General features: G+C 33.1%; 1 protein-coding gene, 1 long non-coding RNA gene and 1 other non-coding gene across 26 annotated transcripts; 2 read left to right on the top strand and 1 right to left on the bottom strand.

Moving 5' to 3' along the window:
• Positions 1 to 331: 331 nt before the first annotated feature.
• LOC123883588 lies at positions 332 to 5,618 on the bottom strand. 24 transcript variants are annotated; one of them, XR_006800254.1, is made up of 10 exons: positions 5,082 to 5,459; positions 4,832 to 4,942; positions 3,673 to 4,408; positions 2,987 to 3,423; positions 2,464 to 2,599; positions 2,194 to 2,378; positions 1,908 to 1,945; positions 1,372 to 1,474; positions 689 to 803; positions 332 to 589 (listed from the first exon to the last, which is right to left on the bottom strand). It is a non-coding gene; the product is annotated as an uncharacterized LOC123883588 (long non-coding RNA). The 24 variants fall into 24 exon arrangements; XR_006800252.1 differs by having other exon boundaries at positions 4,279 to 4,408; XR_006800241.1 differs by having other exon boundaries at positions 4,279 to 4,408; positions 4,832 to 4,967; positions 5,082 to 5,452.
• A 2,408-nt stretch (positions 5,619 to 8,026) lies between these two features.
• LOC123883587 (phospholipase A1-Ibeta2, chloroplastic-like) lies at positions 8,027 to 9,798 on the top strand. Its single transcript, XM_045932435.1, has one exon. The coding sequence runs from the start codon at positions 8,226 to 8,228 to the stop codon at positions 9,768 to 9,770; it is 1,545 nt and encodes a 514-aa protein (XP_045788391.1). The 5' UTR covers positions 8,027 to 8,225; the 3' UTR covers positions 9,771 to 9,798.
• A 3,992-nt stretch (positions 9,799 to 13,790) lies between these two features.
• Positions 13,791 to 13,863, top strand: TRNAE-CUC. Its single transcript has one exon. It is a non-coding gene; the product is annotated as a tRNA-Glu (tRNA).
• The last annotated feature ends 1,867 nt before the right edge of the window (positions 13,864 to 15,730 follow it).

The raw sequence follows: 15,730 nt of genomic DNA, 5'->3' as shown, positions 1-15,730 counted from the left end.
AGGCATACAGCGACGGTTGACATAAACCGTTGGAATAACCGCCGCAACAACGATAGCGTCGGTTGTATTGATTTTTGCTGCAGTTTCCAACCGTCGCTATTTGTAATTATTTTTAAAGTTTCTTGAACTTTTAGCGTCGGTTTAAACCGCCGCAACTTACATTTTTTTTTTAAAAAAATGTTTTTTTTTTTTTTTTTTCTGTTTCCTACAAAAAAAATTACATGCTTTTTTTTTTCCACAATTTTTTTTAAATGGTGTATTTGACACTCTTGATTCCCATTAATATCAATATAACAAAATCTAAACACATTATTTTACTAAACACATCATATCAAGTAATTGATTCTCACAATTCATGTAGAAAACAATACTCATAAGTTTACATCAAAATTGCTTTGAGTTAACACACAAAAGCAATATAGAAAATCAACTATATAGATCATCTAATTTCACACTTGAATTACTGTTGGTATACCTTGAAATCCAATTCTATAAAAAAAAACAGTCCCTAATTCCAAAGCAAGCTTTAACGCTTGCAACCGCGCATCCGTGCACATCGTCATCATGTAAACCACCTTCACAATTTGGCCTTCAATTAAATAAAGTAGAAACAACCATCAAGGACAATCATAGAAACTTGACTATAATCATAAAGCTCAAAAATTAATTACAACTTTTGAAACCTCACCATGATAAACAATAAGGATAGGCAACTTCCACTACATTAGCACCATGTGCCTTTGCCTGAACCATGTCAAGAGAATAAGTTCTACATTATATTGGTGAACTCCAAGCCTCCCACCCTTCAAGCAGATAAAGAAACAGAAATTGGTAAAATGAGTTCAATATGCTCAATGACACAAAGATATTTGAACCTAGTAAATGTTAATTTAAATCTCAGGTTCTTACGTAATAATACTAAAATTGAAGAAATGAAAAACATCCTTTATCGAATGTTGAAATTGAAAACAGATGTCTACTGCATAGTTCAAAACAGATCATTAACATTGCAGTCCATGGATCAATACTAAGAAAAAACTAACATTGACACAATAAGAAAAATAACCACTAAGAGAACAAACATGAAACTGACTTATAATTAACCAAAACAATAAGAAAAATAAAATGTGTAACATTGAGAGTTAGACAGAGCACATACTTATAACCATAACATATAAATGGGAAGTATAACAAAAATGAAATAGGCCATGGGAAATAAATTTCAAATTTAATGTCAAAATTATATAAGATATTACTTGTTAAACCTTTCAAGATACAGCAGTACCACTATTGCTAGGCCATGGTAAATGTAACATTCGTATTGAAATCATTAGCGTCACATAATCTAAAAAATCTACAGTTAACACATACCTCGTTCATTACTGAATGCATCCGATTAACAAATTTAGTTTAAGAATTCAGAATTTCATGCATATTGATCCAAACGCATCCAACTTCATCCTCCATGCATCTCCTACACAGGTTGCAGATGAGATGCATAGTCATTATTTAATTATACATACATAAATCCTTATAACAAAGATTAATTATGACATTTCTACTTCCTTAATAACAAATGTAATAATTAATTGGAACTCTTGTAAATAAAAATGAGATTCTATTAAGAATGCAGCGGCGGTTCATAACCGCCGGAGTACATCTGGAAAGCGGTGGCGGCTTCCCAACTGCCGGTTTAATGGGAAGGCGGCGGCGGTTACTAATCACACGCCTCAATATGTGTGCCGCTATATTCTCTTTTCCTTGTAGTGGTTATTCATATGTTAAGAAACGAGCAAAACTATTACAAGCAAGGAAGCATCCAAGTTATAATTATGTTTCTAATACCTACGTCTACCATCAGTAACAATTTCTAAATGAAATTTATCATGAAGATTTGAATTGTTTACCTCATTGTTTATCAATTCACTCCTTGGTCTAGGCATTTCTGCAAAACAAACAATAAAAACAATAAGCATGAGAATATATTTAAATGTTCTATAGATAGACACTAATTGATGATGGTGTTTAAGAAAACTAGCAATGTCAGATAAAACCCTTCATAAGCAAACTAGCAAATGAATATGCATAAGTAACCTAGCAATAACATATTTCATAAGAAATAACATGTCAGATCAAAAACTTCACAAGACTAATTGAAATTTCAAAACTAATTGCATGACCATAACACGCAACTTCCAGTTGTTCATCCAAAGTATTTAGAGAGCAAAAGGCCTCTTGATTATCATCCACTTTCATAGTATCAAGTTTATCTTCCTGGTTATGTGAGCAACTTTTAGATGGTAAATCACATTGTAGAGCAGAAAGTTCAGTCGGAACAGAATTATCAGCAAGGTTAAGCTCCTCCAGGTTGTTGTTATCTGATAAAAGAGAACAATATAACTATAGGAATTACAATATAACTATTTTGAAAAACCAACAACCACATATGATTTTTAAGTATACCTGCAAGAGCCTCAATTATGTGAAGAACTCCAGCAAGACCAAGTTGCCACTTCCTACCAAGTTGACACTTCCTTGGTATCGAAACTTTGAGACAACACTCTGGGTTTATGAGAAGCGGAAATAGAGTATTGCTGCCCTGTATAAATTAGAGAAATTAAAACACACAATGATAATAAAACTTGTTGAAATCACAATTAACAGTAAAGCAGGCACAAACATACCTAGATCTATATAAACTGCAAACTAAGGCAAAGGATAATAAAATTGAACAATACCACTAAACTCAAAAACCTAGATTAATGGATACAAATTGAACACAAATTGAACAATACCACTAAACTCAAAAACCCTAAATTGAAGAATATGGAAATTGAACACATAAACTCAAAATCAAACAAGAGAAGAATCCAGAAATTAACAAGAGAAGATTCCATAAATTGAAGACAAAAATTAACATAATTAAAAATTGAAGACACAGGGAGAGAGAGAGAGGGAGAGAGAGAGGAAAAGAGAGCTGTGAAACCTTCGTTGAGGAAGAGATATGGCAGTGACGAGAGGAACTGCTGTGGCAGAAGCTACGACGAAGAAGAACAAGGGCGAAGAAGAAGAGCTAGTGCGAAGAAGAATTATGGCAGCGAAGAGGAACTATGTTTCGTTTCAAGGGAAATCGTGAAAAACAAAGATGAGGATTTAATCTGTGCCACAGCTAGTTTAAATGGCTAGGGGTGGCGGTTTGTAGACCACCCGCCCCAGTTTGCCCGCCACTATATGCTATTTTTCTTGTAGTGAATGATCTTAAGGTGAATGAATGAATGACCTGCAAGTGCCTTCCACATCTTTCATTAGCTTGGAAACAAGATTATCGTGAAGATTACGACCAAAGTAGCGTGGATGCAATTGCATGTTTCACTCCAGCACAATGTGGAAAAACATTTTCTTATTTCTCCCTTTTCACCCAACCTAGATTCAAAGAATACAGTCAAATTCATAGAATAGAACGGAAAATCATATCGTAGCAAAGCAAGAACTGCGAACTAGTGAATGGAGAATAAACAACAACAAAATCAATTCATGTTTGAACTATGTGAACTAATCATGCTACGTGCTTCTCCAATGAGTGAACTCAACACTAGTCCAATTCCAAATTTCCAATCTAACACACTTTGACAAAAAAGAAAAAAAAAATCAATACTTGTTCATTCATCTAACCTTCTCACTAATGGCATCTTGGACCATGACAACATTAGTGTTGATTGCAAAAACAACATCAGAAGTCCGAACTTCGGTGTCGAAGAATTCAATGTCTTGTTTCAAAGTATACTCATAAAAAAAACTCATACAGAGCTCAATGCAATACAGAAAATGCATTACATCCAGTTAAATTATAAAGTATATTATGTATTGAAGCTAAGACGACTGTTCTACAATCACAATGGAAAGGACAGATCATAATCATATAACTCAAAATCTCAAATAGAAAGAAAACCTATATGAAACTTGCAGTCAGGTTCATTAGAGTCATTACTCAGTACCATATTAATACTAATTAGCACAACCAAAGGGCCAATGCAAATGTACAAAGAACTGCTTGTGACTCAACGTAGAGCATAATACAATCGATGAATATCTAGACAATGACATGATTGGAAACTAGAATAGCCCCAAAAATTAGCAGGTGACCAAATTCAGTTAATGCTTAAACATGATAAGGCAGATGCAAAGCCTAAAATTTAATCTGTCAGTGTCAAATGCATCATCAAATTCACCAAGAACTCGTAAAAATCATAAGAAGATACTAATTGTAAAAGGGTATACCATTAAGAATTTTAGCAAAAGTAAAACATATAGTCACTGCTGATCAACCTCAAGAGATTTGCTCTCAATTGCCCTAACCAAAGCATATATGCACTAGACAAATCAATCCATTCTCCAATAATATCTTAACCTAAAATAGTCCAAAGAAATTGTATTAAAAATTGAATACGTCTAAATGAGCGACGGTTCTAGAAGGGATTACACATTGTATTAGAAATTGTATTTATCATATTGCTATGAATTATCCAATGAATATAAGAAATTATTAACATCAAAGACCTCCTAGTGAAAATATTAGTCAAAACTTGTGGCCTTAATTTGTTAAGTCCAAAATTTGATAACATTTTAAATGTTTGTGTGTGAACTATGATTATACTATTAACCAATTAACCACAAATTAAGCATTCTAATAGGCAAGATATCACTATAATAGAACTAAAATAGGGTTTCAAAAACCTATTTGAACAACATTGAAATTTCAAAAACCTAATTACCAGATTTCAAAATCATATTAAACTAAGTGAACCTAATTACCAAATTTAATCAAATGAACCTGAATTATGAAGATTGAAGCTAAAGGTTGAACGAATTTGAGGAGAAGGGTGAACGAAGGTGAAATCAGAGAATGAATCTGAAGCTTGAAGGTTGATGAGGAAGAATGAATCTGCAGCTTGAAGGTGAAATCAGAGCTGTGGTGAAAATGTGAATCGTGAATCGTGAATCTAAAGCTTGAAGGAAACGTGAATCGAAACGTGATGCGGTGAAAAAGAACATGAATCGGAAACACCGAATTGTGAACGAACCTGAATCGGAAACACCGAATTGTGAACGAACCTGAATCGGAAACACCGAGAGAGAAAGAGAGAGGAAGAGAGGTGGCGACGATCGGAACGGCAGCTATGGAGAAAGAGTGTTCTTTTGAGAGTTTAACATGATGAGGGAAAAAGTGAAGAAAAAAAATTAAGGGGAAAGTAATAAAAGGTTCTATTTTTTCCTAAATTTCTGATGAGCAAGCAGCGGCGGTTCTATCCGCCGGCATTACCTATAAGTCATACGCCACTATTACATGTACAGCAGCGGCGGGTAACTAACAGTCGGTATATGTAGAAGCGGCTGCGGTTCCAGGTCAATTGCCGCTAATTGACCATCGCTAAATTCCTTTTTTCTTGTAGTGATAGTTCACCGTATAATTAACTGTCATGAATTAATATATCAAATGTATTTTATTTTTTTTTGATAAATTATATCAAATGTAATTTTGAAGTAGCAATACTTTAGGCATAATCTCATGTGTAACAATCTAATAAATGAAAAAATTGATGGAAGTAACATATATACTTGAATTTAATAGAAATAAATTTCACTAGCTAAGGCCATGACTTGAATATTTACGTTAAATTTCCGCAAAGAATAAAGTGCCAGACTGTATACGAAGTTGACAAATACAAACTTTTCTAATAGTTGAAACTTGAAAGTAGTTAGGTGATACAAAAAAATTAATGTCAAACACAACATTTTGTGTACTTGTGGAATCTTGTTTCCCAAGAAGAATGAATGAATAAACATAAACCAGTCAATTCAGGCTAAATAGAAATGATACCGTTTCATATTGGTCGTAGACATATTGGAACATGACTACTATATAGGGTTTCATATTCATTTCATTTTCGGGTGAAAGTTTAATGACTTCAATATTTTTTCCATCCACACAGTAGTAATACTTAATGTATTCAATTTAATTGTATTGATTGAGTCAAAAATATCTATATTAGCAAAAACTTTGATCAGACCATGTTTCACCCAAACAGTGTTTGTAAAAGTGATTGACGCTGAACTTGGTAAGGAGAACCACAGTTCGATCCCCGCAATTGCGATCGAGAGGGGGCTGAAACTACTTGATGCCAGAACTGACCCCCGAACCAAATTAAACTGGTGGTGAAAGTAAAAAAAATAAAAAATCTCAAGAGCGTTTAATTGAGATTAACTCAGTTGATAGAGACGTCGTATACAAGAATTGGTTCTCTCAAGTTCTCGACACTCAATTTATTGATCTTAAATGTAGAATTTTAATCACTAGGCTGTTTGAGAAAAAATAAAACTCGCAAACTGATAATAAAGACGTGTAAACCTAGTAAAATATTGCAATGATATGTTGAGACGTATGATCGAACTCGTAATTTTTCACTTCTCAGTATATTAAAAATTAGAAAAACATAGGGCCTGTTTGAAACAATTTTAGATTTTAGTTTTTAAAATGTGCTTTATAAAAGTGTTTTAGAAAACTGTTTTTAAAAAGAGAAAAACAAAATTTATTTAACCAGTTTTACTTTCTTAATTTTAAAAACTGATAAAAAGAAAACAGTTTTTGAAAACACTTTTGTAAATTTGAATTACCAAATCATGTTTTTTAGTTTTTAATTTTTACAATATTTTCATAAATATTTTCTTTTTTTTGATTAATTTTTATTTGAATGTAAGTGAACTTAAATGGAGCTCAAATTGTAAAGAATGTAAGAATAAGTAGGTGTATCCGATTTAAATCTATATTTCTACATATTACGTACAATATTTTTACTAATTAAGTGAAAATAGTGCTCACAAAACTATTATGACAACTTATTAAAGATTTGTCTATTAAACCAAGGTCAAATCACATGTTACCCCTTCCGATCTCATCTAAAAGAAAAACAAAAAATCATTTTTTAAGTTTTTCAATAACTAATATTAGTTAATGTATAAACATAAAAAATAAACTTTTGATTATACATAGGACTGGAGAAATATTACTTTTGTCATTTTTTTTAAAGGCTTAATTAGTCTTTTGGTCCCTTAAAGATATTTTAGGTTTCACAATGATTACTTAAAGAAAAAAATGTCAGGATTGGTCCCTTAAAGACACATTTGTTTCTCAATTGGTCCTTTCGGTCAATTTTTTACAAAAAACGTTAGTTTTACTAGACTGAATTGTGGATGTCATTAAGTGTAAGTGGTCCACCAAAAACCTTATTAATTTTTAAAATTTTAACCATTGGAATTTTTTGTTATATTTGGAGTTAAAATTTAACGGAAAAGACCAATATGGCAAAAATATATGTTTTTAAGGGATCCATCCGGGCCTTTTTTTTTAAGGGACCAATCCGGACCTTTTTTTTCTTTAAGGGACCATTGTAAAACCTAAAATGTCTTTAAGGGACCAATAGACTAATTAAGCCTTTTTTTAAATGACAAAATATTAATTATCATTTAAATATTACTCTCTCCGTCTCAAAATATAAGAACTAGACGACCACTACATGCACACCAAGGCATAACTTTGATTACGAATATTTTTAATTGTGCATTACTAAAAATTATAGAAATTTGATATTTTAAAAATACTAATTAAACAAGATCTTATATAATAATATTTACATTTATATACTTTTAGAAAAATACGGTCAAAACAAGACATATGAATAGTACATTTAATCAAACGAACTCTTATAAAATAGAACGGAGGGATATTTGTTAGTATAATACTAGTACTTTGAACCGTGAACCTCAACTCTTTAATATTAACTCAAGTAACTTAAACAATCGAGCTCTTCATATCACCTTATTACTTTTAATTTTATCATTGAAAACGTTATTGCTCTCTATACACAAGACGAGTAGGATATTACTTTTTGTTTGAAAAGAAAAAACAAATTCCAGCGTGTTGACTCAAACATACATAAAATATTTCCCCCGTTTTAGTTATTTTATCACAACAATGTCACATCAATGGTTTTTTATTCTTTCATTAAATCAACAATGTCAATAACCAACCAAAAACTCTTCTTTATATACACTTCTTCATCCATTCCATTTCAAATTAGTTGCTAAATTTTTCAATTAGCTATCTTGGAAGAACAAGACAGCACATCACAACACATTCTCATTCTTTTTGCTGTCTGTCTCCAACCATTATGCAAACAATGAATTCCACTTTACCACCACACATGTTCCAAACCAAAAACACCACCTTCACATGTAGAGCCTCTTCCATCAACAAACATCTTCCACCCATCTCTCCTCCACGAAAACCACTTTCTTCAACCACCACCAAGTTACATCTCTCCAATCTTGATAAACTCCTTCAAAAACAATCACCAATCCAAACAAACGACACAACAACCACCACAACAACCATAACTGAAAAGAAATCAAAGAACATTTTGGAGGGTCTTGATTTGTCTAACCTTATATGGTCAGACAAGAAAACAACCGACGATCAAATGTCGCCACACCATCTCAAAAACCTTCAACATCTCCTCACCAAAACAGCGGAGTATTCTCCCCGGAACACGCTCGGCAGCCACTGGAGACAATACCATGGCTGCAATGATTGGAAAGGTATGTTAGATCCTCTAGATGAGAATCTCCGGCGAGAGGTTGTTCGTTATGGTGAGTTTGTACAAGCTGCGTATCATTGCTTTCACTCCGACCCCGCCACATCACAATACGAACCACCACAATCACGCCATGTGTCACTTCCTGATAAATCGTATAGAGTGACAAAAAATTTATATGCCACGTCATCAATTGGGTTGCCTAAATGGGTTGATGACGTGGCTCCAGATCTTGGGTGGATGAGCCAGAGATCCAGCTGGATTGGATACGTTGCAGTTTGCGATGACAAAAGAGAAATTTCACGGTTAGGTAGAAGAGATATTGTTATATCTCTTCGCGGAACTGCCACGTGTCTTGAATGGGCCGAGAATATGAGGGCCCATTTAATAGAAACTAATGCTCAACACGGAAAAAACTCCAAAGTTGGGTGCGGTTTTCTTAGCTTATATAAAACCAAAGGGACTCATGTTCCGAGCTTAGCCGAGTCAGTGATCAAAGAAGTGAAGCGGCTCATGGAAGTTTACAAAGGCGAAACACTTAGCGTAACAGTAACCGGTCATAGTCTCGGCGCGGCTTTAGCTTTATTAGTAGCCGACGATCTCAGTACTTGTAGCCCAAATGTTCCACCCGTGGCTGTTTTTTCCTTTGGTGGACCCAAAGTTGGTAACAAGGCTTATGGAAACAAAATCACAGCACAAAACGTGAAAGTTTTGAGAATAGTAAATTCTCAAGACGTGATTACTAGAGTTCCTGGAATTTTCGTTAGTGAAGAGTTTGAACAAAAATTGAGAAACTTTAAGGCTGTTAGCGAAAACACACCATTGGCTTACTCACATGTGGGAGTCGAGTTGCGCGTCGAAACAAAGATGTCGCCGTTTTTGAAGCCTGATGCTGACATGGCATGTTGTCATGACTTGGAAGCTTACCTACATTTAGTTGATGGTTTTTTGGCTTCCAATTGTCCTTTTAGAGCCAATGCTAAAAGAAGCTTGGCTAGGTTAATGCAGGATCAAAGTTCTAATGTAAAAAAATTGTATACTAGCAAAGCTAAAACAATGAGTGTTAATATTGAAAAACAGAGAACTTTTTCGATCTCTGATTGTTTGCCTAGTCCATCGTAAATGTGAATACGACAAATTTTTTCCTTTATTGTTGTGTTTTTGCATGTGTTTATTATGTTTAAACCACTAAATTAGTCTCTTACATTATAGAGCACTCACGTATAAGTTTATCGTTCAATATTTTATTAAGTAGAGTGTCTGAGATTTAAACTCCAACTCCTACATATATAATGTGATGTCGTTGCAAATTAAATTAAACTCATAGAGTACGACACGTACTCTATGAGTTTAATTAAACGACATATATCTGGAAAAAGGCTTAACCAAGAATGAAATCAATTGTGTTTTGTGTGACCTTAAACTATTTCAATATACATACTTACGCGTATGTGTATGTGATGATTAATTAAGTATTGCACATGTGACATCATCTTGAGTGAGGCACAAAAGTACCAATAGATCGAGATATTTAAAATGTGAGCGCGTATGCTGGGCCAGGCCTGGACATGTGAATATGAATGAATTTTTAAAAGTTATTGCGTATCATCTTTCATTCAGATTCCGTCATTGAAGTACTACTACCAAGTACCAACTACCAACAATATAAACAATCCTCTTATTTTTAAAACAAAAATATAAACAATGCTTCTAAATTCATTTCTCATAATTTTGAGAATGAGTTCTTTTTTTATTTGTTGTAAAACTTAAGAATGAGTTCTCCGTCTAATAAAAGAATCGATCAGTTCTCATGAGCATAGCTCAGTTAATATGGATATAGTATTATATATGCAGTGATCAAAGGTTTAAATTTGAGATCCACCACTTATTAATTTCATTGGATAATTTTCAGCTACTAAACTAGTTGGAATGTCTTTACTTTTTTTCCTGAGTTTCTCCTCTTAGCTTAAAAAAAAATGGTCTTGCTAACGAGTGTCCCCGGGACATTCTTTAAGCATTTCACTAAAAGAAATTTTTTATTCAAAAAATTAAATACTCTAATTTCCAATGCGTTGACTTTACGCATTTCCATAAAAATTCTATAAAAGACTTACTATTTAAGGACTTAAAGAATGCCCCGGAGGCACTATTTAGCATTTGCCAAAAAAAAAAAGATAATTTCCAACTTCAATTTCATTGGATAATTTCCCCACTTGCAATTTTGTCAAGTGCATGTTTTCAAAAAATTGCACTTTGATAGTCTTGTTATGTGTTTGTTCTCCTTTGAATTAGTACTCATAATAAGTGCTGATGTAGTGATGTGGGGATTTGTAGTAGTGTGGTTTGGTGATATTCTCTAAGTTATAGATTAGCTAGTTTGATAGTCTTGCTTTGGATCTGACCTATCTTGCTTGCAATATGTTAGTTTTGCAAGGCTTTTGTATTTGACCTTGTATCTTTGTTTTAGCATATTCTTTGTACATCTCATCTTGTGTTTGGACTAGTTCTTAAGATGATTAAATTTTTCTTATTTAAAAAAATATTGGCTTAATTGCAGTTTTGGTTTCCGTATTTTTACTCTTTTGCATAATTGATCCCCTATTTTAAAACTTGACAGTTTTTGTCCTTCTATCAAATATTTTGTCTAAAATATGGTGATACTGATACAACATGTTTTAAATTAAGTTTATAAAGAAATTTTCTTAGAATTTCATCAATATTGACATTTTCTCATCATCACATCATATATACCATATCGTTTAAAACATATTATATTGTCAATTTATAGTAAACAAATATGATAGAGGGACCAAAACTATCAAATTTTCTAAAAATATCGTACCTCGTACCAATACCCGTACCAGATACCAGTACCGTACCTAGGCAACATAGCTCTCAAAAGTGTTTGGACCATTTTTTACGAAAACGAAATTCAGAAATTTTTTCCATTGCATCGTATGAATTCAAATGTTAGGCAGGACCAGGATGCTCATGTGTTTTAGCAAATATATACTATGACACAATTTTACAAATACAATACGTGTGATTGATCATCAATATTGGATTAAATCAACATTTTGAATTTTGAATTTTCAATTGGAAATTGAATCTTAATTTGAGTTGCTTTGATTTATCTACCATGCATTTATTGTTTCTAAAATGTATTCGCATGAATTCTCACTTAGAAGATTTATTATAAAGATTAATCTAACGAATTAGGATTTTTTTATAATCTATTTTGATAAGCTTATGAATAATGCATAAAAGTTAATTTATTTATATAAATTATTTTGTATAAGCTTAAAAATATGTCATTTTAAACGAACTCCATGAATAAACAAATAAGCAAAGATATTTTTATTAATAAATCTGTTATGTCTTTGGTTTTGTGAAAAAAAAGCGGAAGGAAAGAAAATTACGGAAATCGATGGATGAATTCATCCATCGATTTCCGTAATTTTCTTTCATTCCATTTTCTTTCCTTCAAACCAAACAAACCCAATTACCTAAACAAAGGATTTGACTAAAGACTTTGGTAAAATAAGTCAATTACCTAAACAAACTAAAGGATTTGACTACTAAAAGCTAAGCTCGAAAAATGCCTCTGATGTATTAGCTTTCAGCTACCACGAAGAAATATTTAACTTTTGTCAACCATGTGAAGCAAAGGCATTCCCATTCTACCTAAGAACAATACAGTGAGTATAATTGATTATTATAGTTCTCATTAAATATATGGTATATTTACTTCCACTATACAATAACTTATATGGCAAGTATACGCTTATCAAATCGTTAAACAACCTTTTACACATACATACATGATTTTAAAATTGAAACTTAGAAAGAAAAGAAAGATATTTAATCTTCAATTAGGCTTTGACAAGGCTAATCACAATTCTAACACTATAGTCGTCGCCAGATGTAACCCCTTATTCAAATAGACCATCATGATCATCATTTATTTTTCAATTAAAAGTCAATTATGCAACCAGTTATTAATTTGCTAAGACTAAGCAATTGTTATTGTTAATTATGAATGAGTGCGAGTGTGCATCAATTAATTCAACTTCATACGACTTTTATATCTTTCACATTTTAGAAAATGAAAACTATTCCAACTATGCAACATTGTTTGTGAAGCAACCGTGTAAGTAAAACAATTTCGTGTTAATTTACCGTTTTTGACATTTTAGGAACAAAACTTAAGTGCCATGCTTTTCTTTTTAAAATAAAGAGTTTCAAAGTGCCAAGATTTTGCGAAAGAGCACCAAATATTTTTAGTCTCTACACAACAACCATATCCATTAGAATGAGAGACACTCAATACCATCCATATATGATTTCACATTGAAAACAAAATTGATGTACTTCTAATCTAAAGTTACATTTTGTTGTAACTTCGATAATTCTGCATTAGAAATACACATGCAACAAAATGACATCCTATTGTCCACTATAAAAATAAAAGGAATTATTTTTTTATATCCTAAAGTTTAGTTAGATTATTGATTTTTTTTTTAACAAGTAAATTATTGATATTGTGTACGTTAAATTCATTCATAATTTAAATTAATTTTAAAATAATTAAATATAAAAAATAACTTGTCGATTGGATAATCAGTACATATTCAATTAAATTTTGTGGTACGAGAGAGTGTTCATCGGAAAATTTCTTATAGTATTCCATAGATTCAAAATAAAATCTTACACCAATATATACTTTATCAAAAGGCGTTCAAGAGAATTTATGTTCAATACTTTGATGGAACAACTTATTAGTCATATTTTACTTATTTCACGACCGGACTTCAAATTACCATATATAATCTCCTTTCCCTAAAAATCGGAAGATTGACACAAAAGACAGAAAGAAAGGGGAACTCTTGAGTTGACACACAAACAACCAATATAATTGATAGATAGATAAGTTAATTGGACAATCGGTTAATGCAATATTTTATGAGGTGAATTATGATAGTAACTATCTTAAGCATAAATTTAACATACATATACATATGTTTTTTTTTTTACAAGAACATACATATGTTAAAATCACCTCTTACGATATGTTAAAATCACTTCTTACATATGTTGTGTAACTTACATTATAAAGTTACTAAGCGAAAACAATAACATCAATCCGTTGTAGTCTAGTTGGTCAGGATATTCGGCTCTCACCCGAAAGACCCGGGTTCAAGTCCCGGCAACGGAATTTTATTTTTCTGATAATTCGTTTTTTATTCATAAAAATTGACGACTATGTATTTTCCCTGGAACACTATTCTCGCTGCATTTGCAAAGAAACATGGGAGTTCTGGAAATGCTCGTCAACTGTTTAAGAAAATTACTGAACCAAATACTGTTTCATATAACATTATGTTGGCATATCATTGGCACCATTTTGGTATTCATAACGCTCGTGGTTTCTTTGACCGTATGCCCGTTAGGGATATAACATCGTGGAATAGTATGATTTCGGGTTATGGATGAGGCGCGTAGGTTGTTTGCAGCAATGCCGGAGGAAAACTGTGTCACGTGGAGTGCGATGGTATCTGGATATGTGGCTTGAGGGGATATAGATGTTGTTGTGGAGTGTTTTTATGCTGCACCTATGAGGAGTGTGATTACATGGGCTGCCATGATTATTGGGTACACGAAGTTTAGGAAGCTTGAATGGGCGGAAATATTGTTTATGGAATTGTGTTTGAAGACTTTGGTCACATGGAATGCTATTAATCGTCTAACAGATTCACTTCTAAAGGAAGGAATGTAGTACAATAGTAAGGGAATTAAAATACTGCAAAGGTGGAAGAAGGTTCAGTATAACAGAAAGAGAGAGAGACTGCTTCCAATTATTCCACACCCTTTCTAATGATATGACTTGTTATTTATACTAGAGGTCCTTGAGCCTAACGTTTGGTTCACGCGCCCTGACACTGCGTCTCACTCCTTGAGCTGCCACTTCTATTGTAATGTAACAGAATTTGTTACCTCCTTTCCTCCACTACTCTTCATTACAATACCTCCTCCTTTAAACGCAACCTTGTCCTCAAGGTTGAAGTGTGGATAGTTGTCCTGAATGTCTTTAAAAATTCTCCGTCCTCGATGATGTAGGAGAGTTTCCTTAATAATTTATTATTTTAGCTATATTTAGTTTTATTATATTTTAGGCGGATTTCTTGTTTTTATATTTCACCTAGATTAGTTATTTTTATATTTTAGGTAGATTTGTTATTTTTATTTAGTTAGGTTAGTTATTTTTATTTTTACAATCTTTTAGGAGATTTGTTATTTTTATTTTTCACTACTATTTAAGCTAAATTATTGTAGCCTTGAAGGCAACCTTTTGATTCAATAAAAATTCAGAGATTTTTCTCAAATTTGGTGGATTCCAAATTACTCTTTCGGTGGACTCCGAAACCCTATTTTGACAAGTTTGTGTTTGCTGCTTGTCTTTATCCATTAGGTTTAGCGTTTTGCTAACCTAGCGTTTCCGTACTGCGTCAGTTGGTATCAGAGCAGGTTTCTCCTGTTCTTTTCTAACGTGATCAGATGGGAGATCAACCGGTGACGAAAGCAGAGTTTTACGGTGCCATGACGGCTTTAACCGCGGCCATCACAGCTCTGACAACACAGGTGACAACGTTATCCAACAACAACCGAAACTACAACAGCAATAGAAACAGTAACAACAACAGAAACGGCGACAACAACCGCAACAACCCATCTACTAATGACTCGAGTTCTGAGGATGAGGAAGTTGTGTCCGAAAAGGGAGGTGAAGAGAATCCAACTAGGATAAAAAAAATTGTCTTGTGCAAGTCTGGCGATCCACAACTTGATGTCGACCTACCTGTGGCGGCTCCGTTTAGGCCAGATGTATTTGTGCGAAATCCGGCAACAACCTCACCGCCACTAGAACCTCCGGACACTAGGATGCAGGCGGCGACTTCCATCTCAGCAAATCCTTCGCATCACAGCCGTCACATTGAACTCAAGGATTTTCTTATAGATCGGGTTCAATTCGGGTTTTACCTTAAATCTTATGGTTTAGGCACTAGCTCAAACCTGTTAACTGA

This window comes from Trifolium pratense, linkage group LG5 (assembly GCF_020283565.1).
Source record: "Trifolium pratense cultivar HEN17-A07 linkage group LG5, ARS_RC_1.1, whole genome shotgun sequence".
NCBI classification, from domain to species: Eukaryota; Viridiplantae; Streptophyta; class Magnoliopsida; order Fabales; family Fabaceae; genus Trifolium; species Trifolium pratense.
Note: the sequence above shows the minus strand (reverse complement) of the source record. Positions and strands in the feature narration are given on the sequence as shown.

What these genes read in the sequence shown, in the direction of transcription:
- LOC123883587 (XM_045932435.1), top strand. Translation starts at nt 8,226, where the DNA reads ATGCAAACAATGAATTCCACTTTACCACCACACATGTTCCAAACCAAA.